The 25,375-nt window shown below is 42.2% G+C and overlaps 2 protein-coding genes across 2 annotated transcripts; one reads left to right on the top strand and one right to left on the bottom strand.

The window, feature by feature from the left end:
* Positions 1-1,305: 1,305 nt before the first annotated feature.
* Positions 1,306-24,691, top strand: LOC146520566 (envoplakin-like). Its single transcript, XM_085156358.1, has 23 exons — positions 1,306-2,139; positions 5,326-5,425; positions 5,640-5,794; positions 5,984-6,107; positions 6,204-6,335; positions 6,416-6,457; positions 6,556-6,717; positions 6,836-6,943; positions 7,037-7,132; positions 7,209-7,319; positions 8,812-8,958; positions 9,051-9,205; positions 9,294-9,391; positions 9,520-9,689; positions 9,783-9,961; positions 10,580-10,718; positions 10,822-11,015; positions 11,104-11,254; positions 11,364-11,447; positions 11,545-11,685; positions 11,963-12,055; positions 12,211-16,505; positions 19,987-24,691. The coding sequence occupies exons 1-22, from the start codon at positions 2,099-2,101 to the stop codon at positions 15,709-15,711; spliced, it is 6,123 nt and encodes a 2,040-aa protein (XP_085012484.1). The 5' UTR covers positions 1,306-2,098; the 3' UTR covers positions 15,712-16,505; positions 19,987-24,691.
* On the bottom strand, positions 22,992-24,677 carry LOC146520567 (serotonin N-acetyltransferase-like). Its single transcript, XM_085156366.1, has 3 exons — positions 24,524-24,677; positions 24,052-24,206; positions 22,992-23,955 (listed from the first exon to the last, which is right to left on the bottom strand). Exons 1-3 carry the CDS (start codon positions 24,675-24,677, stop codon positions 23,587-23,589), a joined length of 678 nt encoding a protein of 225 aa, XP_085012492.1. The 3' UTR covers positions 22,992-23,586.
* Positions 24,692-25,375: the final 684 nt, after the last annotated feature.

Genomic DNA, 25,375 nt, shown 5'->3' with positions numbered 1-25,375 from the left:
TTTATATATATATATATATATATATATAAAATATTACAAAACACAATGGAGATGGACGTGACAGAACAGCTGTGACAAGCTAACATTCAGTTTCCTGCATCATATGACTCCTGTCTCAGTGCGATCCTTCACATGTTTTGGTTTCTGTCTCTTGGGAAGCTGTTCCGTCACGATATTGTGTACCCAAAAACATTTCTGTTGTATTTTGTGTGCTTTTTTCTGTATTTCTAATTTTAGTTCATTTCTAAATGTGCCTCCTAGTGTTAACCACTCAGGGCTTTGGTACACTGAGGATGAAAACACCAGTTTGCCTAAAAAGGGGGAAGCAGCCCACTTGGGGGAAGGGGGAACCCGAGACCAATTCTTTAGCTGTGCCCTTGCCCCATAGACTATGTGGTGAAATCTGGAGCAACCTCAGAATGCATTGAAGCTGCTGAGTATTCCCTCTGTGATAACTCTGTTTTTGTTCTGTACGAGGATGTAAATCTGGCTCTTCAAGCTCTTTAATGTTCCAGTGACTTCATCAGGTAGTTAGTACATGTCAGATGTTTGATTGCAGAACAGGGTGATTTAGGGTGTTAGGCTGTAAGGTTATTATTAGGTCGAAACCTCAACCAAAACTAAAACTTGGTATGGCTGCAGGCTCAGGCAGTAACCGTCTGCCGGTTCATTACTGTGGGAAAAACATTTCATGCTGTCACTGTTGATCTTGCAGATTCAAAGTGCTGCAGGGGTCAAAGTGTCACGTCCATGACCCCGGACCCTAGCTGCTTTTCATGTCTGACCACCTCTGTTTGATTTTACTTCCTTTTACCTTTTTCTGGCTTCTATTCAATCCCTCCCTGTCCTCCTGCGCAGGTATGTAGGAGTTGGTTTCCTGAGTAACTGCTCTGGGTGTGCATCAGACACACCTACAGCAAGCATGAGACGGAGCAGCGTGCTGAACTAATTTCTTACAAACTCATATTGTTTGACTCCACGAGCAGAGGTGCATCTAACTCCAATCACCCACGTTAATTACTAAGCATGCTGCATACTTACACAGGCACACACACACACACACACACACTCAAGACACAATGCATGCTCTGCAGCCCTGCAGTTTATCTTTGTTATCAGCTCTTTTCTTTTCTTTATTTACCTCTTTTGGCAGCAGGTGTAGTTTGCATTCCTCACATTAGACCTTGACTCCTGTCTGGTAATTTCACAGGGTGTGTGTGTGTGTGTGTGTGTGTGTGTGTGTGTGTGTGTGTGTGTGTGTGTGTGTGTGTGTGTGTGTGTGTGTGTAAGCACAGACGATATAGACATGTATATGCTCACCCACGCTGAAAGGTGAAAGGTCAACTATTTAGAGTACCACCCAACATTTAATGAAACTGTGTATACAATTTAGATTTCATACTCTGTCTTTTCTGTTTTTATTCATACTTCTCAGATAACAAATACTGAAACGTAGCACAGTGAAAATCTAGGTTAGACCTTTGATTGTCACATCTAAACAAAGAGACTAAGTCCTAAAGATGAGCCTGATATCCAGTCAAGTGGCTAGTTTTTCTACATTCCTCTGTGATCATCTCTGAGGGGACCACAAGTGCTTTGTAATATCCCGTGTGAGAACCAACTTTAGAGCCCGTTACTATGATGAAATTCTGTAAAATGACCCAAAAAAAGGAAAACAAATCCCACTGAGCTGACTGTAAGTTACATATGAGCTAATCAATGATTTTGGTGTAACCTCAGGAGCAAAATGATGTTCTGTCAGCTTTCCTCTCGAGTTTCCTGCAAAGGGATTAAAAAAGAGAGAAAAAAGAAAAAGCACACTCGCACTTCTGAGAAAGCACAAGCGCACAAAATTACAAGGGTAAACACAATTATTCTCCTAGAATGTGAGGTTGCGGGAAAGTGGAACAGGTCCGCCCGGTCTGCCGCTCTCTCTGCTTTTCCTGGTGACACACCTGCTGGCCCGGGGAGGAGCTGAGACAGGTGAACGCTCCCTTAACTGAGAGGGAGACGCCACGGGAGGCAAGAAGGGAGCAAGAGGAAGAAGAGAGCGTTAGGACTTGGACTCAGATTATACACACACAAGCGACGTCCCGAGATGTCGAAGAAACAGGATCCCAGCACTGTGAAGTTAAACAAGTGAGTTGGAATTTACTCTCTCTCTCCCTCTCTCTGTGTGTGTGTGTTACTGTATTGTCTTGGTTTCTCTCATTTAAATGCCTGACGGTGTTTTTTTTGTGCCATGATCCCATTTATGTTTGCACAGGCTGTTTCACTTTCCCCCGACAATCACACTGAGTGTTAAAGTACAGCCTGTGTTTTTACGTGCAAACAGACTTTCTGTCTCATTCATTCTCGTCTCCATGTCACTAACTTTAAAGTCAGTTTGTTAGTCACCTCGCCCAACTCCTTCACTTAACCACACACATTTTTAATTGTTTCTTTGCCCAAGGGGTGTATCATCAGAGTTCACTGACTCACTTTATCCATTTCTGGTGCCACTCAATAGGCTGAATTTCTGACTCACTCAGCCGATATGTCAACAACGTCCCTGTTGTTTCATCTGACAACGTGTATAGTGTGCAGCTACTTGCTTTGCAGTTGTTCGAGGGGGAAAAGTGAGTTGACTCCTGACGATGTTAAATGTGTGGACTATTGAAGCGATTAAGCAGGCGTTGTGAGGGGACACAGGCAAACACACTCATACTGTTACAGTGGGGCGTGACCTGAAACCAGACCTGAAAGTGTGACTGGAAAGAAGGCGTGAAGGAGCGGCAGGGCAGGGTTTTCCTGCTGCTGCTGCTTTCTTAATCAGCGCAGTGACACTTGTACCTGAATGGAAGTGAATGTTTATTCCACCTGCATGCCTGCGACAGGCTCAGGGTGGTGGGAGCTTCCCATGATGCACTGTGTTTATACACCACTGTGCATTTTCATCGTCTTCTGTCCTTGTCTTCCTCCCCTAACCATTGTCGTGCTGGAGGTTTCTTCCTGTTAAAAGGGAGTTTTTCCTTCCCACTTTCCTTTCCAAGTTCCTGGTCATCAAGGGGGTCGTCTGATTATCTGGGTTTTGTCTGTGCTATTTTAGGGTCTTTACCTTGTAGAGGTGACTGATGATTTGATTTGGCACTATATAAATCAAACTTAATTGAATTGTGTTGTGGGCATTCACATAATTTCTGATGCACAGAGCTGAACATTCGCGATTCATGAGGGTCACGAGCTGCAGCAGCGCTGCGTATTTCTTCTGCGGTTCTCAGAAATGAAGCACGTGACCCGCATCTTAGATGTTTGTAGTAAAAATCAATTTGAGTAAAGGAGAAATCAGTGCTCGAGGAAGTATTCTATTTATATCCTGTTTTTCCCTAAAAGTACATCAGAATTACAAATTGTGAAATGAAAATATGTGTGTCATTTAATTACACACACACACATTTATAGTTTAGTTTATAGTGCAAAAAAATTGACATTTTAAAATACTATTTTATATGAAATCGTTGTTGTATATATTTATGTAATTTTAGTTAAGACAATTGTTAATTAAGCTGTGGCTGTTTTAAACAGGACTGCAGTTTATTTATTTATTTTAATCATTGACCAATAACATAACTACATTCCCTATTTGATAAAGAGCTGGCAATGTAAAAACAAAAAGGGATAAATTCTTACTGATACCAATTTCAAATATAATAAAATAATCAAAAGGAACCATGAAATATGAAGCGCATTTTAATATAAAGCGAGCAGCTATGGCAGGGCTGTCAAGTACTGGCCAAGCAAAATCACCCCCCCCCCCCCCCCCCCCCCAGAAAAAAAGAAAAAAAAATTGAGACATACTGTTGAAATTGCTCTTCTTTTTACTACATGAATTAAATATAGATTAAAGACATGTGACAGAGTAAATTAATCCAAACTCTTTTTACCCTGCAAGAAATGAAAGCAACGCCCTCCTAGATCTTAACCTCCTGCATCAGTGCTCCTTTGGAAGCCATCATGTCTGACTACAAATGTCAATCAATGGTTAATCATATGATTAGAGGTGCAGCGGGAATGTCTGAGCTCGTCACAGACAGCATTCCTGACTGCTAAAGGGAGGCGACAGGGGGACACTCCCCTCTACCCTGCAATGTGCGTCCCCTCATCTGGGGTGTGTCAGGATACATAGTTGTCTTTCATACTACAGCCAAGAAGGAATGCCAGAAAAAACACATTTAATGAGAACAAAGAGCTGCGTGAAAAGTGTTTGATGAGTGACATTAAAGTGAAGAAACACGAAGAGCCACCGAGCTGGTTTTTATGTTCACAGCTGAACAGATTTCTTTAGTATGTTTTTGTAGCAGTGAAAGGTAAATAACACCATCATTTAACTTTAACCACTTTCACAATTAGGATGTTCTTTTTCTTCATGTTCATCTGGAAATATTTAAACTGGACTTTTATGCTTTTCATTATTTTCTGTCACAGATTTAAAATAATGGATGCTCATGTTAAAATAGTAAAGTAAAGTCAGCATATGTGGCAGGGGTTTTTTTTTTTTCAAACTCTTGGCTCTGTATGATGCACCAGAGAAGGGATATCCTCTCCAGACACATCCATCCATCCATCTTCTTCCACTTTATCCGGGGCCTATGCAGAGAAGCCCAGACCTCCCTCTCCCCAGCCACCTCCTCTAGCTTGTCTGGGGGAACACCAAGGCGTTTCCAGGCCAACCGAGAGATATAATCTCTCCAGCGTGTCCTGGGTCTGCCCCGGGGCCTCATCCTCGGGGGACATGCCCGGAACACCTCACCCAGGAGGCGCCCAGGAGGCATCCTTGTCAGATGCCCGAACCACCTCAGCTGGCTCCTTTCGATGTGGAGCAGCAGCGGCTCTACTCGGAGCCCCTCCCGGATGGCTGAACTTCTCACCCTATCTCTAAGGGAGAGGCCAGCCACCCTTCGGAGGAAGCTCATTTCCGCTGCTTGTATCCGCGATCTCGTTTTTTTGGTCACTACCCACAGCTCGTGGCCATAGGTGAGGGTAGGGACGTAGATCGACCGGTAAATTGAGAGCTTCGCTTTTACGCTCAGCTCTCTCTTCACCACGATGGACCGGTGCAGCGTCCGCATCACTGCGGCTGCAGCACCAATCCGTCTGTCGATCTCCGGCTCACTTCTGCCATCACTCGCGAACACGACCCCGAGATAGTTGAACTCCTCCACTTGGGGCAGGAACTTGTCTCCAGACACACCCACTTGTATTTATGAGGAACACCCAATCAGAGGAGATAAGGATAGTGATTAATTGGGAGCATTTTCACCATCCTCTGTCTCTGTTCCTACCAAGGACTCAGGCCCAAGAACTGGCTGTGCTGATTACTCGCATGCAAAAGAATGCAGACCAAGTGGAGAAGAATATCCTGCAAGCAGAGAAACTGCTGGCTGTGGTAAGAATGAAGTCCTGATGGTGGAGGCACTGTATGCCAGCATTTCCTTTACTTAACTTATCATTCTGCCATAAGTGTTAAAGTGTTAAAAATGCAAACATGACATGAATCTCTGAGGCACTTCCTTTCCACAAGAAGTTTAGCAAAAAATCTAGAGATTTTAAAAATAATGTTTGAAACGCTACTTTGTTGCATTTGCGGTTCTCCTGTGCAGGACAAAGAGCGAAAGGGGAATAACGAGCAACTGCTCCACAAGAAGGAGAATGCAGACAACCTGGCCCAGGCCGAGAAACTGCTCAAGGATCTTTTCATGGACGTGGACGGAGCCAAGAAGCTTCAACACCCTCAGGCTAAAGAGATTGAGAAAGAGTGAGTGTGTTTAGGGGTGTCATGGCCAAAATTCAAACATGCACAAACGCTAGCGTGCATGCCAAGCAGACAGAATTTGATCTGTTACATGCCACGGAGGCACACTCGCCACAAACAATCATTTCCACAATCGCTTTCATTGCTCTCCACCCATCTTCTCACTACTAACTTAAACATTTTGTCTCTCAGTGTGGGAAATCTCCACTATCGCTGGGCCAAGGACTGTGCTACCTTCAGGGAAGTGTATGAATCGGTACAAGACGTGGACCTGACCCAAAAGATTGGCTGGGGTCCTCTGTTTGATGAGAAGCTGGTCAGCTGAACGACCAAAATTTCTGCAACCTTAAAGTCCTTCAGAGGTTTTTAGTAGGTGCTTGAATCTTGGACGGTTCTCTGTTGTGTTTTACAGAAACAGCTGAGAGCGGAGGCATACGGCCCTAAGCTTTCTGATGTAGAGAGGCAGATAGCAGCTCATAACCTTCGCCATCAGGAGATTTTGGCCTATCAAGACCAGCTGAAGCCCAGCACTACCCTCTCAGAGGTAGCAGAGCAAAGCTTCACATGTATGTACAGTTCCTGCGTGCAGGATGGATCATCAACGTGCTTCTTATTTGTTCACAGGAGCAGTACGCTGCCGTCAAAGAGAAATATGCTGAACTTTTTGTAAGTCGATTTAATTAGTAAATTTGCCACTTGGAGTTAAACTTGAGGAGTGTTGTGTGTGGTGTTCATATGTTGTTTGCACCTTGCGTGTTCTGCAGGAGAGCTCCGAGCGACGGCGCAACCACCTGGCTTCTTTATACGAGTACATGCAAAGCTGCAGCAAGGAGCTGATCTACCTGTCGAACCAGCAGAATAGGATCCTCCAGAGAGACTGGAGTGATCACATGGTTGACCCGCCAAGCGTCCGCATGGAATATGAGGTGAGAATCCAGCATCACGCATGCTGAGTGATTATTATTAGTTAAAGTCTCTGTTTGTGATTTTATCGGTGCAAAGGGAACTTTGAATTGAGCACTTGCACATTTCATTTTTGCACAGAAATTCAAAGCTAACGGACTGTTAGCACACGAGCAAGAAGTCAACCAGCTGCAGGATGAAGGAGATAACCTCATTAAGATGAAACACCCCGGCAGCCCAACCATAAAAGTACATTTTACATCTGTGATAAATCATCCTACTGTCCCATATGGCTGTATGGTTGTAGCATTAATTAAACTTGATCATTGATGTTTTTGTCAGGCACACAGAGATACGGTACAAGCTGAATGGCAAGCCTTTCTCAACCTGTGTCTGGCACAGGAAGTACACCTGGACAATATTGACAACTACAAAAAGGTAAAGAGTTGTGAGGAAAATTAAAAGTTTCCAGTTGACGAAGAGCCTGCTGCTAACAGCTGACTGTTCAATGCAGTTCCAATTGGATGCAGAAAGGTTGTCAGAATCTCTGGAGAGACTCAGCTCGACTCTGGACTCAAAGTCCATGGAGAACAAGACCAACCCCGAGATCCTGTTGGCACTCGAGGTAAGACACAGTTTTTTAAAAATATGTTGTGATTTCTGTGCAACTTCTAGGAGTCTTAACAAGCATAGAAAAGCCATGTTTTCATGGCTGACACAAGAGGGACCGACAACTAGTCAAAGGTGGTACATGGAAAATTCTACCAAAAATCAACACCAAACCAAACCAGACAACCCTTTGGGAATTCAGTCTGTTACAATTTTAAATGCACAGACTTCCATACCCATGAAATTAGGAGACTCAGCTGGACTGTAACAACAACAAACTGCTGTGATAATTGACACTGCTGTAGAGAGGAATGATTTTAGGCCAATGTTCAAGTTCAGGGATGTTAAAATGGTTATTACAGCAGTGCTACTATAGTTGTTAAGTGTGTGGGATTTATGACAAAGTTCAAATGTCTGTCTCCTGCCTAATAATACTGTGTACAGATAACCATTCGCACCTTTGGTCCATTTAGAACCACCAGTTAGCCTAACCCCATGCATGTTTTTTTTTTACTGTGAGAAGAAGTCAGAGTACTCAGAGTGAACATGTAACCTCCACAGGCTGGATTTAATCCAAAATTTTATCTAGATAACATCCTGGGTCAACACACCTGAATCAAATGATTAGTTCATTACCAGGCCTCTGGAGAACTTCAAGACATGTTGAGGAGGTCATTTAGCATTTGAATCAGCTGTGTTGGATCAAGGACACATCTAAAAACCAGCAGGACCCTTGAGGCCTGGAGTTGCCCACCCCTGCAATAGAGCAAACTACACTGCTGGAGGCTCACATATTAATAGCAAAAGCAGTTTTGTCTTTAACAACAAGTGAATCAGTCTGTAAGAAGTAACTTGTTTGCTTCTGGTTTGGCTTCATACTGCAGCTCGTGTGTTGACTTGCAGTATTTGCTGATCATTTGCATCTTCTGTTTCAGAAAGCAGGTTCGCTGCAATTTATCTGAAAAACTTTGCCAAGTTCATTTCAGAAAAGCTTTTTCAACTTCTCAGTTTTATTTATATAGCGACAAATAACAACGACAGCCACTTCAAGGCACTTTATACTGTAATGTAGAGACCCTACAATATTGGAAGGAAACCCAAACAATCACACTGGCGCCCCTTTGAGCAAGCACTCGGTGACAGTGGGGAGGAAGAACTTTTAAGAGGAAGAAGCCTCAGGCAGAACCAGGTTCAGGGAGGAGGAAAAGACACACTATGTTTAAGCCCATGTTCAAAATTTCACCTCCTGAAAATCTGCATTCTCATGTGAGGGCATTATACTTCGGCCTTTATTGACCTTATACTTAATTCTGCTCATTAAAGTGTTCATTTCCTTGCTAAACAATGGTGACTTTGTTGTGTTATGGTGCAAAATAAACCCATTGTCCCCATTTAAGGATATACTCAAGGAATCAGTTTGCACACTGAACTATAGTTGTACCTCTAACTACTTGAACAGTGGGAAAACATGGAAACTACTTTGAAACTGTTTTGAAATTCACCTTCAGGGAGATGAACCAGCAGTGAAGAGGAATGAGCAGCGCCTGGCTGCTCTCAAGGAACTTAGCGATAGCGTCGTGCCTCTGAAGTTGCGCAGAATGCAGCTCAGCAAACCGACCACTGTAATATCCCTGTGTGACTGGATCGATGAAGAGGTACGATGTCAACAGGTGTCTTTTACAGGCAGCCACCTTATGTTGGAGATAGAGAAGGAAAGAGCAATCCCTAAATTTACTATCTGTTTTAGGGTGCTGTACGACGTGGTGAGAAGTTAACCCTGAAGTCCATCTCTGATAATAACAACTGGAAGCTTCAGGACAGCAGTGGGAAAACCAAAACCCTCTCTGCAGCATGTTTTATGATCCCACCACCCGATCCTGAGGCCTTGGAGATAGTGAATAGGTATAATCACGACTCCTTCAGCATACTTTATTGGTGATTATAATTCAACCTAAAGCTGATTTTAAACCAGCACTGTGTGTGTGTTCAGTCTGGACAGACAGCTGGCTGATCTAAAGCGGCGTAGATCTGCTCTCATAGCCTCCTTAAAGAGCCCCGCTGTAGAAGTGATTCAGACTCAGAAAAGAGGTGAGAACAAAAGCAGTCACTTCACTTCTTCTCATCTCCTCGGACTTTCAGACCAGGACAGAAGTCTTTTCTGAAACGATTGGGCTAGTCTATCTTTTCATTGTAGAGCCGTTTTCCTTTCTCCTCAGTTGCTGTTAAAAGTCCAGAGAATCCCAGAGTTGCAGAGCTCCTCAGTGAATTAGGCAAAATCAATAAAGACCTGGAGGCTCTGGAAAAGGAGATCCTGAGGCGAGCGAGGACCCCGCTAGACAACCGTAACCCAACTCAGGACCTGGCAAACAGATTGCAAGAGCATGAGGTAAACATGACGAGCATTATACTTCAATGGCACCACGCAGGTCACAACGCAATTGAATTATGTCCTATCTAAACGTGTTCCTTTGCCCTCCAGAAATCTGCTCTCGCTGTGAAGAAGCTAGAGTCAGAGAAATCTGCCATCCAGAGAGAGGTGGATCCTATTCTGGCTAAGAAACCTCTGGGTCCCACTGCCTCTGCCCTGCCACCTAAACTCAGCGCCACCAACAAAAAGTTTGATGACATCAATGCTCTCATCGACCTTTATAATAAAAAGTACGAACATTAGAATGAAATTCTAAATAAAATCTCAAATCTATCTTATCATATCATAAACTTATAATTAAGCCATTAAAAATAAGCAGGTTTGTGGAAACCGTCATGTTCCCCCACCATAATTGAATACAATTATCTCCCTTCCACCTGATCGTGTTTTATATATGTGGCTAGAGACCGGCTACATATGGATTACACCAAAGGTGGAGGAGAAGAGAATTTGTAGGCGTTCGCGTGCTGTGGATGGACATTTCAGTCCGTTCTTGGACCTTTAGACTCAAGATAAAAGGCATCATGCACATGTTTTAGTGACAGAGGAGGGGTCCCCTTCACCAAAGAAACATAAAGAAAGAGACAACAGTCAGAAGTGAACTTCTCTGACTGAATGACCTGTATTGGACTTATTTCAAAAGGTTTTAGAGCCTCTGTAGTAAATAAAGATGGACACCCAACATTGACAGCTGTGGTAAACAGTGGACAGAAATAGCCATTTGTTTCAATGGATTTTACCATTAAATTGAGCATTTAGCAACGTGTCAGTTCAGATATAGTAGAGTAGCATATCTAGTGGCATTTTCTTTATTTTATCTAACTTTGCTACTTCTCTGCTTTCATCAGAGCAACAGCTTCCATGTACTTAGAGAAAGAGATAAAGAACGTAGAGGGCATTGTCTCTGGGTTTGAGAAAGAACTGGCTGAAGACGGCACCATTCTTGACCAACCAAACTCTCTTCAGAGTCGCAACCAGAAGCTTCAGGTGTTGTAAATAAATCTTAAACTTATACAACAATATAGATAACTGGAATCGTGCAAATGTGTCTTTTCTCATGCCTTTTCTTTGTCGTTATGTTGTCAAACAGGCAATGAGTAAAGATGTGGCCTCAAAGAAAGATGAGCTGAAGAAATTAGGCAAAGAATTGGACCTGACAGAGCAGGCGTGCAACTCTCTGCAACAGAATCTCAATGAGTATTGTCCCGACATCCGCCGCCAGAAGGACCAGGTGAAGAACCTGAAAAACCGTTACACAAGCGTCAATAGCCAGCTTCAGGAGAGGTGAGAGAAAAGTAAAGACAAAATCAGGCATTGTGGTAACCATTGCACATGGGTGTTGTTGTAACTCGCGTGTATGTTTTTGATTTAGGTCTGCTCTTGTGCAGCAAGCAGTCAATAAAAACCAGGATTTCCAGAGTGCCGTTCAGTCGCTGGACTTCTTCTTGGTCAATTTGCCAGATAATAAGATCAAACCTACGGACGGAGTGGCACAAATTACAAGCAAGGAGAATTCTCAGAAGGTGAGTGGAAGTATTTTGTTTTGTAATTTTCATTTAATTAACAGAGCATTAACAAGACTCTGATGTCTATAAATAAAATAGCTCAAGTCTGCTTTTGGTTATTTTTTAGAGAGTGGTAGAGGACATAAAGAAGAAGTCAGGTGATCTAAACCGCGTCAAGGACCTTTCCCGCAATCTGCAAAATGTCTTAAATGTGAGTTCTGAGAATAAGACCTAAACCTAGCGAAATATTTACTGTATATTAGGCATGCCATTCTTAAATGTTTAAATGTATTTCTATTTCTTTTCAGGACTATGAGATCAAGTCAAACACTTACAGTGCCATTCTGACGGATGATGATGGTGCTGACGAGAGTGAAGAAAACGTTGACGAGGGACCAGTTTCACTGAAACGTCAAACTTCAACTCTGGCTCAGGCGATACAGAGAACGGTATGGTTTCACACAGCTACACAAAGACAATAAAGGAGCTGCAAAAATATATATATTTTTGTCAATCATTAGTTCGAGCACACCACTGGCTCAACAGAGTCAATAAATGACTCTGCAAGCAGCTTTGCCACCCACCTTTTTGTCATGCTGTATTTGACTTATTTACTGTCATAATTCACAGTTCCCTGCTTTTTTCTCTGTTGCGGTCTTGCCGTTTCTGTATAACCAAATTTTAATTATGGTAGATGGAAATAAGAGTCTTCTTCTTTTACTACAGGAGAAAGATCTATTGAACCACTTCGCTGAGGTGTCTGCAGAGAACAACCAGCTACTAAATCAGTTGGGTACAGCAAAAAACATCATGGCTATGGTAGGAATAATAAAATAAACCCAGCAGCATTGTTGTTGTTATTTCACTGCGTGTCTGTGTTTTTGTTTTCTGTTTTTTTTTACATTAAATAATACTCACCACCTCTCCTCACCCGCCTTCTCTGACCTCCTTTGTGTCTTTTTATTTATGCGCAGAATGAAGAGAAAATCAGTCAGGTGGCTGTCACTCAGCAGCTGCAGCTCCAGAGCCAAATGAAAGACCAGGAGCAAAGCGATAGTCTGAAAAAGGAATTAAGTGAGGAGGTCAACAGGCGTCTTCATGCTGAAAACAACCTGGATACATACCGCAAGAGGTTTATGTCTCTGAAGAACAGGAGAGGAGTGGAGAGGTTGGAGGAGAAGGAGGTCGTGCAATATTACCGCGATCCAAAACTGGAGATGGAACTGAAGTCGCTGAAAAGTCGGATCGAGGATGAAGCACTGAAAAGGTCAGGGACCAAAACAGAGATTGAAATCAACAATGAGAAGATTATCAAACTGGAGCTGCAGCTGACCAAAGTCGAGCCTAAACTAGTGACTAAGATCCTCACTGAATACGAGAAGGACCCCCAGCTTGATAAAGAAGCAGCTAAGCTTCGAGACGAGATACAGAGGTTGCGCCTGGAACTCCAAACGAGGAACACAGAAACAGTTCAAGTGAAAAAAGAGATAACTGTTTTGGCTCAGCAGAAACAAAAAATCATAGAGAAAGTTGTTAAAAAGGAAGTGGTGAGACTTGAGAAAGATCCAGAGATGCTGAAAGCTGTTCTTCTGTTCCAGAGTGATATTGCAGAGGAGGAGTACCGATGCAAGGCCCTCAATGATCACATTTTTAGCACAAGGAGCCAAATAAACACACTGGAGAGGGTCATCCCCACCATCCAGCCCAAGGTTATTACCAAGGTTGTGAGCCAGGTACGACAAGATCCGGAAACGGTTGAAGAGTCAAACAAGCTGCGGATGGCTTTGGAAGAAGAGAAGGATGAAAACGTCATCTTGATGAAAGACCTGACCACCCTTCAGTTACGTTACAGTGAACTGGAGAATCTCAGGCCAAAAGTGGAGGTGAAGGAAATAATCAACGAGATTTACAGAGTCGACCCCGAGACAGAGGTCGAGATGATACGTCTGAGAAAAGAGCTGCAGGATTCAAGCCAAAACCGCACGGACACGGAGAAAGAAATTGACACAGTGACGAAAACTCTGGTTACACTGCGAGCTCAGAAGCCCAAGGTGGAGTACAAGGAGGTGACCCAAGAGGTGATCAAAGAGGAAAAGAGTCCAGAAGTCATCAGGGAATTACAAAGACTAAACAACCAAATGAGCCGTCTGCAAGTCAACTATGACACCACCATAGAGCTTCTGACCCACCTGCGCAAAGAAAGGGATGAGCTGAAAGCTGAAAAAACTAAAGTGGAGACACAGCTAGTGAAGAAAGAAGTCATTAAATATGAGAATGATCCTCTTCTGGAGAAAGAAGTTGACAGGCTTGGACGGAACTTCAGAGAAGAGATTCAGCAGCGCCGATCTTTAGAGGAATGTGTCTTTGACCTGCAGAACCAACACATCACCCTCGAAAGGCAGAAGCCAGAGGAGAAAATTATAATACAAGAAGTGGTTCGCCTTCAGAAGGACCCTAAGCAGATCCTGGAGCATGAGAAATTAAACAAGAAACTGGATGATGAAACGAAAACCCGCAGAAAACTTGAACTGGAAGTCCGACAACTCAGAGCTCTGATTCAAGATAAAGAGATTATGCTGGCTCAGCTGGATGATCGTCAGAAGAAGATCCAAGTAGAGTCAGAGCTGAGACAGATCAAAGCTCGTATTCTTGAACTGGAGAATACCCCACCACCCATTGAGGAAAGAATAATTGTCGAGGAGGTCTTGAAAGTGGAGAAGGATCCTCAGCTGGACAAACTCATTGGTAGTATACATGACAACTTGGAGACAGAGGGCAATGAAATCAATCGTTTAGAGAGAGAAATCCGCAACATAAAGCTCAAGCTTGAAACTCTGCAAAAGGAAAAATCGATTGAGAAGGTTGTTTACCGAGAAGTTGTCCGTGTGGAGAAAGACCCAGCAGTTGAAGCTGAAAGGGAACAACTCAGAGAGCTAGTAACAAAGGAGAGAAATCTCAGGCGGAACCAAGAAGATAACATTCAAAGCATGCACCTCAAAATGACCCATCTGCAGACGTCAAAGTCTGTGACTTCTCAGGAGGAGACCACTCTCATTTCCATCAGAGATGCTCTGCGGAGAGATAAAGAAGATCTCCTAAAGCAGTTCAAAGCCTTAGAGTCCCAAAGACAGAGCATCAGCATCACCTTCCAGCAACAGTCCAAGTTGATGAGTGAGAGGAACCTGACGGTGCGGCAGAGAAGTCTTAAGACGTCCTCTGAAATACAGCGGCTTGAAACAGAGATCTTAAAAGAGAAGGACAAAATACACGAGAAAGACAAACTCATCATCGAGATACTGGACAAAATAAAGCATGAGGACCATTCTGAGACTAAAACCAGAGAGGCAAATCTTTCCACCAAGGTCACCATCTTGGATCCAGAAACTGGTAAAAATCTGTCACCCTACGATGCCTACTTACAGGGACTAATCGATCGAAACCAGTACATCAAACTGTCAGAGCTGGAGTGTGACTGGGAGGAAATCACTTCAACTGGTCCAGGTGGAGATACAATCATTTTGCACGATCGAAAAAGTGGGAATCAGTACTCTGTGAGGGATGCTCTGAGGGAGGGCCGTTTGACTCAACGTGACGTGAGCCGCTACAAGGAAGGGAAAATGCCCATTTCTGAGTTTGCTCTCCTTGTTGCAGGCGAAAGAAGCAAGCCCTACGTTCCTCCATTAATGCCAAAATCTCCCACCAAAACAATCCCAACCACTCCTACCAAACCCATCTCAGCCTCTCCCTTGAGCTCCATGTCTTCATCTCTGAGGTCCTCCTACACTAACCTGAACACTCAATACAGCGGCAGTCTCGGCAGTCTGACCAACCTCAGTGCTTTACCAGGTGATGAGTTTTTCCCAATCTCTGGCATTTTTGACACCACCACCGAAAGCCGCATGTCTGTGAGAAGTGCCCTCACCCGCGGTCTCATTGATGCCGACACTGCTCTAAAGCTGCTGGAGGCACAAGCAGCCACCGGTGGAATAGTTGATCTGGGCAAAAAGGACAAGCTGTCTGTCCACAAAGCAGCTGAAAAGGGCCTCATTGACACAAACCAAAAGTATAAGCTTCTGAATGCCCAGAAGGCCTTCACCGGAGTCGAGGATCCTGTGACCAAACAGCGTCTCGCTGTAGGACAGGCAGCACAGAAAGGGTTCATTCCCCAAGAAAATGCCAGGAGGTACTTAGAGGCGCAGTATTTGACCGGCGGGTTGGTGGATCCCACCAAAGCAGGCCGTCTCACTATCAAGGAAGCTCTCGCCACCGGGCTGATTGACAGCACAACGGCAAAAGATCTGCAAGATGAGGCTTCCCACACAAAGGAGCTGGTGGACCCCATCAGTAAAGGGAAGATATCATACAAACAGGCGATGGATCTGTGTAGAAAAGATTTCAGCACAGGCCTCTTGCTCCTTTCTGCAACCTCCACTGACGTCGCCAATGCTCCATCATACTCAAACTTCCATTTCTAGGAAGTTTTAAAGTCTAGATTTAGCTAAAGATTTAATTTTCTACAGACTGTGGTGCTAGAGGGTGCATGAAAAGTCTATTTAACATATTTAGGGGGGAAAGAAAAAGAGAAAGACAGGTGTTCATATGTTTTGAAAACACTGGAAAAAAGTCTGTCTGGTAGAGCTGCACACTTTTATCTGTTTCTTTTTTTCCAGTTCTACTGTTGGTCTGCTGTGAAAACAGTTATTTTTTGTTATGCATGTGCTGCATAGGGGCTTATTAAAATGCTTCACTTTGATTTTTTTCTGCCTTGTTATTTAAAATACAACCAGCTGCAGCCTGTGATAGGCTTTTGACCAGTCCCGGGTGTAACCTGAACATCAAAGTGCTGCAGAACTGAGTCTGTATGATCTGAAAGTAGCAATAGAACCTATAAACTCATCTGGAAAGCGTTTACTCAGGTCATAAAGCAGACTTCTGTACAACTTTGTGCAGCTGCATTTGCTGCCCCCTGCTGGACATTGCAGGTTCAAGACACTTTTCCAGTTCTCCTGCCTTCACTTTTTAGTTTGCGCAGCTTTGTCCATGTTTTATATTCAGTCCATGATGACCGCGGACTCCTAGTTTTCAACATTAATATGAGGGATCTGGCATTTCCAGAAACAGTGTTCTTCATAAGTGACGCTTGTGTTGCAACTACAAATACCCCTCTCATGAAAATAGTTGTACAAAGCTGCCAACCCCAGCGAGTCATATGTTTGGAAATGGTGGTATAAGGATACAGATTAAACATGAGTCACATAAGAGCACTGTAGTGCGTTAAGGTTAACCCTCTGACCCTGTTCAAAATCACTACCCTTTCAGCTTGTTCGTGGCCAAAAGTGGCCACCTACAGATTAGGTCTGTAATTTTTATTATTTTTATGTTTTTTTGCCATTTTTTTTGCATAAAGCTTTTAAGTAACTTCAGTTCTTTTCATAAATATAAAATTATTATTACTTTTTACATTTTTAACCCTTTAAACACCAGTTTGTTTGTCCACTGCACTAGCTGGAAGACAACCTCAAATCTCGCAATTTTATATAATTGCATTGCTACTGAAATTTCTTGTATTATTAATAGTAGAGTCTGGGGCATGTAATTGATCCACATCAACATTGATTATAATGCATTGTTATTTTTGTGCAGGGAGAGCAAAAACATAAAAACTTCCTCTCAGCTTGTTCGTGGCCAAAAATGGCCACCCCTTGTTTACGTTTACAAAATGCTATAAAATTCATATATATTAAGAAAAATTCCCACTTTTTTTGACATGATTTTTTAGATTAGCACCAGTGCTGTTCATGAAAATCAAAATTTCATTCAAATTCATAATTTTAACCCTTTAAATACCAGTTAGATCACATAATCCTAGGAACTCATAAATGGAAAAAAATCACAAAACCCCAATTTTTTTCCAAATAAAACATGCCATCTGATTTACTTTCTAACCATGATGGAGGTTAGATGCATAGCAATAATTAACAGTATCAATGACTTTTATACATCTTTGTTTTTTTGTGCAGTGACAGAAAAACATAAAAACTTCCTCTCAGCTTGTTCGTGGCCAAAAATGGCCACCCCCTGTTTACATTTACAAAATGCTATAAAATTCATATATATTAAGAAAAATTTCCACTTTTTTTGACATGATTCTTTAGATTAGTACCAGTGCTGTTCATCAAGACCAAAATTTCATTCAAATTCATAATTTTAACCCTTTAAATACCAGTTAAATCAAATAATCCTAGGAACTCATAAATGGAAAAAAATCACAAAACCCCAATTTTTTTCCAAATAAAACATGCCATCTGATTTACTTTCTAACCATGGTGGAGGTTAGATGTATAACAATAATTAAAAGTATCAATGAGTTTTATGCATCTTTGTTTTTTTGTGCAGTGACAGAAAAACATAAAAACTTCCAAAAATGGCCACCCCCTGTTTACATTTACAAAATGCTATAAAATTCATATATATTAAGAAAAATTTCCACTTTTTTTGACATGATTTTTTTAGATTAGTATCAGCGCTGTTCATCAAGACCAAAATTTAATTCAAATCCAGACTTTTAACCCTTTAAATCACAGTTAAATTACATAATTTAAATGATTTACAAAGGGATAAAAGCATAAAATCCCCATTTTTTTTCTAAATAATACATGCAAACTGATTTATTTTCTAACCATGATGGAGGTTAGATGCATAGCAATAATTAAAAGTATCAATGAGTTTTATGTATCTTTGGTTTTTTGTGCTGTGACAGAAAAACAAAAAAACCCTCTCATTTTGTTCGTGGCCAAAAATGGCCACCCATGTTTACGTTTTCAAAATACTATAAAATTCATATATATTAAAACATTTTTCTACTTTCATTGACTTGATGTTTTAGATTAGTATCAGCGCTGTTCATCAAGACCAAAATTTAATTCAAATCCAGACTTTTAACCCTTTAAATACCAGTTAAATTACATAATTTTAATGATTTACAAAGGGATAAAGGGATAAAGGGATAAAAGCATAAAATCCCCATTTTTTTTCTAAATAATACATGCAAACTGATTTATTTTCTAACCATGATGGAGGTTAGATGCATAGCAATAATTAAAAGTATCAATGAGTTTTATGTATCTTTGGTTTTTTGTGCTGTGACAGAAAAACAAAAAAACCCTCTCATTTTGTTCGTGGCCAAAAATGGCCACCCATGTTTACGTTTTCAAAATACTATAAAATTCATATATATTAAAACATTTTTCTACTTTCATTGACTTGATGTTTTAGATTAGTATCAGCGCTGTTCATCAAGACCAAAATTTAATTCAAATCCAGACTTTTAACCCTTTAAATACCAGTTAAATTACATAATTTTAATGATTTACAAAGGGATAAAGAGATAAAGGGATAAAAGCATAAAATCCCCATTTTTTTTCTAAATAATACATGCAAACTGATTTATTTTCTAACCATGATGGAGGTTAGATGCATAGCAATAATTAAAAGTATCAATGAGTTTTATGTATCTTTGGTTTTTTGTGCTGTGACAGAAAAACAAAAAAACCCTCTCATTTTGTTCGTGGCCAAAAATGGCCACCCATGTTTACGTTTTCAAAATACTATAAAATTCATATATATTAAAACATTTTTCTACTTTCATTGACTTGATTTTTTAAATTAGCACCAGTCCTAGTCATGAAAACCAAAATATAATTCAAATTTAGATATTATACGCTTTGAACTGGGTGTGATTCCCAATCAGCCAGAGTTCACACCCAGTTTCACACCTTGGCTCAGGCGATTAGAGGATCATCAGGGGGTCCCTTTGTCCCCTCTGGGGGGGGGGGGGGGGGGGGGGGGACACTCCCACCTTCTTGCCATATTGCCAGAATAAATGGTCTGGAAGCTGTTAGGTTGACTTACAGCAGTAGCAACGTCTGCACCTGCATAAACTCCAGGACACGTTTACAAACAGTGTTTGTTGTTGTTTGCGCTGCAGCTGCAGGTTTGAACTGTGCAAAATGTCCTGTGATTGGGGTTTTTTTGTTTTTGTTTTTGTTTCTAGAGTTAATATTTTGGGTATGGTCTCTTTTTATGAAAAATACAAGAGTAAAAGTGCTTTTCACATGTGCTTCAAAGCTAAGTTTGACTGGGAACCTCAAAGCTCAATATCCTGCATCCACAGGAATTCACTGCAGCCTATGTAATGTTTGATGCGTCATTATTTATTCCAGTCTATCTTGCAAATACATGTTTGTGCTGCAATGTCATGCACAAACACAAACTATCAGATCCTTAAGACCAAACCTATGTCAAAATTGTTTCATTATATTGGTCCATTGGAGTGTGGTAACCCATCAACCCCACCTAGTGGAAACCAAGAATATTACATGAAATTGCTTGCTTGGCAGAAAATGGGCCAAGGATCTCATGTGGTAGAAAAAATGAAAAACTACAATTTTCATGTGTTGAGTTTAGAATGAAAGCAATTTTACCTAAATTGCATGCTATAGTACTGCCAGTAACAAGGAATCAAAAAAGGTGGTTATAATGGGTTTCAATTGGCCAAAAATGGCCACGATCAGTAAAACGGGAACAATGTGGTGTATAGTGAATATTATTGACATTATTAAGGAGCTGATGTTGAAAAATAAAAAATTTTAATAAAATGCACACCTTTGGAAAGTTTCATTCCATTTGCATTAACAGAACAAAAATGGTTGAAAACCGAAAAGTGAAGTGGCCACCGTTGGCCAGGTTAGAGACCAGAGGGTTAACAAGGTCGAACTCATTGAGGCGTGCGTCTAATAACAGACTGCCCCAGCGACGTGCACGCCTTCTTGTCTGCAGGCCGATGAGCAAAGGAGCATGCAGAAGCTGATTTGTCTACATGGGCCTAAATTGTGATATTGGTTATGGTCTAACACTGCGGTGGTGATAGAAAACGGTGTTGGGAATGTGTGGCCTCCATGCTGGGATGTCTGCCTGCCAGATTACCCGGTGACTGTAAGGACTTTGTGGGATTATTGCACGTGAGCCTGTCTGGAGACTGCAGTAGCCCCACTCTGTGTCCAAAGCCGGGGGGATGAAGGATGTCCCCTGATTTGATTGGGTCATCTCACTTAATGTAGTTGGCTCACGTGATGATGTAATTTCTCCTTTTTTCAAAGTGAAAATTGGAGTTAAATTGTGGATTTCAGATGTTTTTGTGTCTAACCCCATAATGTGTGTCTAATAACCACCTGCCTATTAAAAAGCCTGCTGAATGATGCAGAATATGGCAGCATCACTTGTGCGTAGCAGCAAAAGTGGTCCCTTTGGACTCACCGATTATTGCCTGAGTGACGTAAAGCTCCTCTATGTTTTGTCTGATTATTGCAGTTATAATTCTAGACTACGGTGCTATCGGTTAAACATTGACAATGGGTCTCTGAATTGATTTGGACTCTGTGAATGAAGATGGCAAAGCCTCACATATGCCTGCCCTACAATCATCAACATATCAGCTACCATTTGAAGCACTCTCATTCAGGCAGCCCGTCCAGTATTTGCACTCTTTAAATAAATATAGGCAGCAAATTTTCAGTCTATTGTTGCTACTTGAAATTGATCATTACTGAAAGCATTTAAATATAAAGCTGCAAACTATATGAGTTCTCATCACAGTCATCCACACACTGACAAATCCTTAAATAAACAGCATGCATGTCCTTATGAAGACCTCAGAATCACAAGACTAAAATAAAACTTTCTGCCAGGAGGAAGAAACTCCCATCGAGCAAAATGTGCAAAGGTGCCAGCTGGCTGGAATCAGCCATAAGACAATATCGCTGCGAGCCAACTTCACTCTGCAGATTTCTGCTGGAAGAGAAAAATGTAACTGAAAGAATGTGAAAAAATCTTTAATGCAATCATCCTTCCTAAAGTCTACAACGAGATTTTTAAAAGGAGTCACAAATTGAAATAGTTCAGTTTCCTGGAAAAAAAAATCATATTTGAAGAGAGCATTTTTATAGTGTAAAAGAGAGAGACAAAACTTTCATTTACCAGCTGCTTTATTAGGTAGGTGGCTTTTGCTCGGACAGCCTTTTACCTTCAGAACTGCTTTAATTCTTTGCGGCACAGACAACAAGGTAGATGGGTTGAATCTGAGGGGGGCATCAGAGGATAGGTACACCACGGTCATACAGGAATGAACATGGTCAGCAACAATACTCTAGTAGGTGTGGTGTTTAAATGATGCTCATTTGGTGCTACGAGACCCATGGTTACCCAAGAAAATATATCCCCACACCTTTACACCAGCAGCATCAGCCTGATACCAGGTAGGATGGATCCATGTTTATGCCAAATTCTGACACCCACTATCTGAATGTCACAGAAGAAATCGAGACTCATCAGATCAGGCAATGTTTAACCGACTCTAGCTAATAAAACTTCTTCTATTGTCCAATTTGGTGAGCTTGTACTAATTGTAGCCTTAGTTTCCTCTTTATCTGGCACAAGCACCACCCAGTGTGCTCTTCTGCAGCTCCATGTTCAATGTGCACTGAGAGATGCTCTTCTGTGGTTGTAATAAATCAGGAGACTTCGCCTTTCAGCCAGAACACTACTGCTCACTGGATGTTTTCTTTTCTTCAGATCATTTTCTGTAAAGCCTACAGATGGCTGTGTGGGAAAATCCCAGCACCAACAACCATGCCACCTTCAAAGTTACTTAAATCCCAGTTCATTCTCACTCAGATGCTCAGTTTGAACTTCAGCAGGTCAACTCGTCCATGTCTACACGTCTAAATGCACTGAAATGCTGCAATGTGATTGGCTGATCAGATATTTGCATTAGCGCACAGCTGATCAGGTGTACCTAATGGAGAGACTATTGGGTGTATAACTGCACCCCAATCAGTTTTACATTTATTTGCAATTTTTCTTCTTCTAATTAACAAACAAACAGCTGATCCTAAGGTGATCAGATGAGAGGCACTGACGGATTTTTCACAGTCTGAGTCTTGCGTCATTATGTCTTCATACTTCACAAAACTACTGTATGCACATACTTACATACCACTGAACCGTGTTCGGTCACTAATAACTCGGACAGACTGCAGCTGGGTAAGTGGAAGAAAATGGTTGGATTATATTTTAATGGTTTTAAAGCTCTATTTCCATTTCTGATGAGTTTAAATCTCTCTGTGTTTAGTGGCTACAGGTGCAGATTCAAATTCCTTACTTTTGGACCATAATCATCATTTTTGGACCATTACAGGGAAGTACCAAATCACCAGAGGTTAAGGTTTGACCTTCATGACGTACGAAATACGGGGGTCTAAATAAGTACCTGATTTTTAAGGTACAAAGTGTAAAGATAGAATCCAGCTTGTCTCTCACATCCAAGAGAGAGCAATTTTAATCCTGTGATGATTTTTCTCCCTATAGCTTTTTAATAAATATCCATAAATGCGCTTACATTCTGACTTTCACTCTGCGGTAGTGTTGATGTGACAGTTCTGGGTCATTTATGAGGTGACCACTACCAGGTTTGTCCTTCAGAGGGGTGGGAGCAGCTCGTCCTGGTACGTTAGGGGATTACACCTGAGTCGGTGACTGTGTCATGGATTACAGCTTCACCTGCACAGCACACTGTCTACAGCATGGAGTGCAGGGACAGCTAAAGACAGTGGGTGCTTGTGTAGGCTATGGTTAGTGCAATCTTACAGCAAAGAGAATATCAAATGTCTGAGAGAACAAATTACATTAAAAACGAAACTTTTTCATCTTAAAAAACAGTATAAAACATTTTATTGAAACACTGTAACAGAAAATAACTTTAAAAAAAATTACATGGTTTGTCAAACTGTCGTCACAACTAACGCCAACCTGCTCTGTTTGTGCTTCTCTAAGTAAAGGTCATTGGTCCTACAGGTTAACTAATCCCCACTCGGTGTTTACAATAGCTAAAGCCCCCTAATGGAGCTGAGGAGGAGCTGGAGGATGGTGGAGCTGCGACTGAGCTGCTAAAGCCCGGTTTACTGACGTCAGACCACAGTTGTAGGAAGCCCAGGAAGGTGCTTAGCAGAAGACAGCTTTAGACCCAAGCGCAAAGTCTACCACAAACGCGACATTTAACTCCAGTTACTCACTACTTGACTCTTCTCGCATATTTATAACACGTCACAGTACAGTATATAGTACATCCTTTGTTTTGTTATACATATTAAAATCATTTCACATGGGATCAAAAGTCCAACAAATCAGAGAAACAGCTGGAAACTTGAGACAAACCCTGAAAGATGCTACAGAGAACAACACTGAATTCCTTCCTCTTAGATTAAAGACAGCCTGCTCGGCCCTCAGTAAGCACTTCATACATCAACACGTTCGTCAGTCTTTGTCAGGGGCACTGTCAGGGGGTGCTGAGGGAAGCGGATAGCTTCGCTGTTGCGGCGCATGTACGCGTGACCGCTGATTGGGTACCACATCTCGGTGAAGGTCAGGTTGGCCACGGTGATGGCGCATCGCCCCAGCACCTTAAAGCCCGACTTGCGGTAGAAGGGGATGAGGAAGTCTTCGCACATCAGCACCGCTCGGCGCACGTTGGGCAGGCAGCGGAGATACTGCAGGTAGCGCCACAAGAGGATGGGACCTTTGCCCTGCTGCCTGAAAGTGCGATGGACAGCCAAGATGTGGATGTGCACGGTGGAGCCGCAGGGCTTGTGGAGCGTCAGCGCTTCCTGGAGGGGAGCGGAAATGGGAGGTTTAATAATTAGTGATGATTTTTAACTGTGAAAGGACAGAGAGAGAGAGAGAAAAAATGCAGGATGTCTTACTGTGGTGAGCCTGTCCTGGTCCCACAGAGAGCCGATGATAAAAGCCACCAACCGACCCTCCTCAAACCAGCCCATGGATAGCTCTGGGCACAGTGTGAGAAAGTGACGTACTTCATCCAGGTGGAGGGGGCACTCACCCGACACTGAGATAAATGCTGAGAGAGAGAGAGCGAGAGAGAGAGAGAGAGAGAGAGAGAGATTGGTGGTCCGTGCGCAATAGCGGTTTGGCACAACTTTTACGCACACATTTAGACGGACCAAATCGATCAATTAATCGACTGTGGCGCAATCACAACATCTTTAGTTCATACACCAAAGGACAATGCATCACGTGACTTCGTTAAATAATTCAAATCCCCACATGAAACCGCACTTTAATGTAATTATAGTAACAAAATCATTATTTCCACTCAGCAAAAAGTCCAGAGCGGATTTCTGCGTCAGCATAAGACCCACAGCAAGGATCACTTACCCTCTCGCTCGATTTCAAAGACGCTTATGGCATCCTGCGTGTTGAGCGGTCGGACTTCACTCGCGGGAAGCGTGTGTCTCCTTTGGATACCGGGCGAAACTGAAGGTGGGGACTGCATTGGCTTGATGAAAGGCTGCGCGCCCACAACTGACATTATACGACACTGCGCTTTCCTCCCGGAAAAAAAGTGTTTCTGCGCTCTCCTGCTCTCCTTCCTGCTTCGCAGGATCACCTCTGTCGGGCCCTGCGAGGACAACAGGGGGGTTTGGATCCGTATTTATAGAACAGATCTCCCGGCTGTGATTCACAGGCTGATTTGCATTTGAATATTTTGGCTGTCAATGAATGAATAAAAAAAAAAACGGTCACAACAGTGTAGGGCCAATTTCTGAACCCTGTAATCAACAGAAGCCATTGTCGGTATTTACAATTAAAACCGACAGACAATGGTTGATGACTCACTGAGTCACCACTGCTGGCTTTTTTTTTTTTTTTGGCTTGTGTACAGGGAGCCATGATGCCCCTGGAGCAGCTGCAGGTGGTAAAAGTTTGCTTAAGTGCTTTTATTGCATTTGATCAAACTATCCAGTGCGGTCAAGTCTGATAAGAAGCAGATTATAACGAAACAAACCTCTGTCATCCATCACTTGTACACTTTCCAAAGCAACAACCAGGCTGTGAGCGATACTTACCGGAAGGTGTTGACGTGTAAGTCCGTTAAGTTTGCGGAGTGACTGCTGAAGCAGCTTTGCGTCTCTCACCTGCTGCACGGCGGACAGCTCTCTTCATTATGGAGTGATTATTACTATGAGTCACATGATGAAGGATTACAGAAGTTGTTTCCACAACTCG

This window comes from Neolamprologus multifasciatus, chromosome 4 (assembly GCF_963576455.1).
Source record: "Neolamprologus multifasciatus chromosome 4, fNeoMul1.2, whole genome shotgun sequence".
In the NCBI taxonomy this organism is placed as follows: domain Eukaryota; kingdom Metazoa; phylum Chordata; class Actinopteri; order Cichliformes; family Cichlidae; genus Neolamprologus; species Neolamprologus multifasciatus.
The sequence above is the reverse complement of the archived record's forward strand: the minus strand, read 5'-3'. Positions and strand labels throughout refer to the sequence as shown.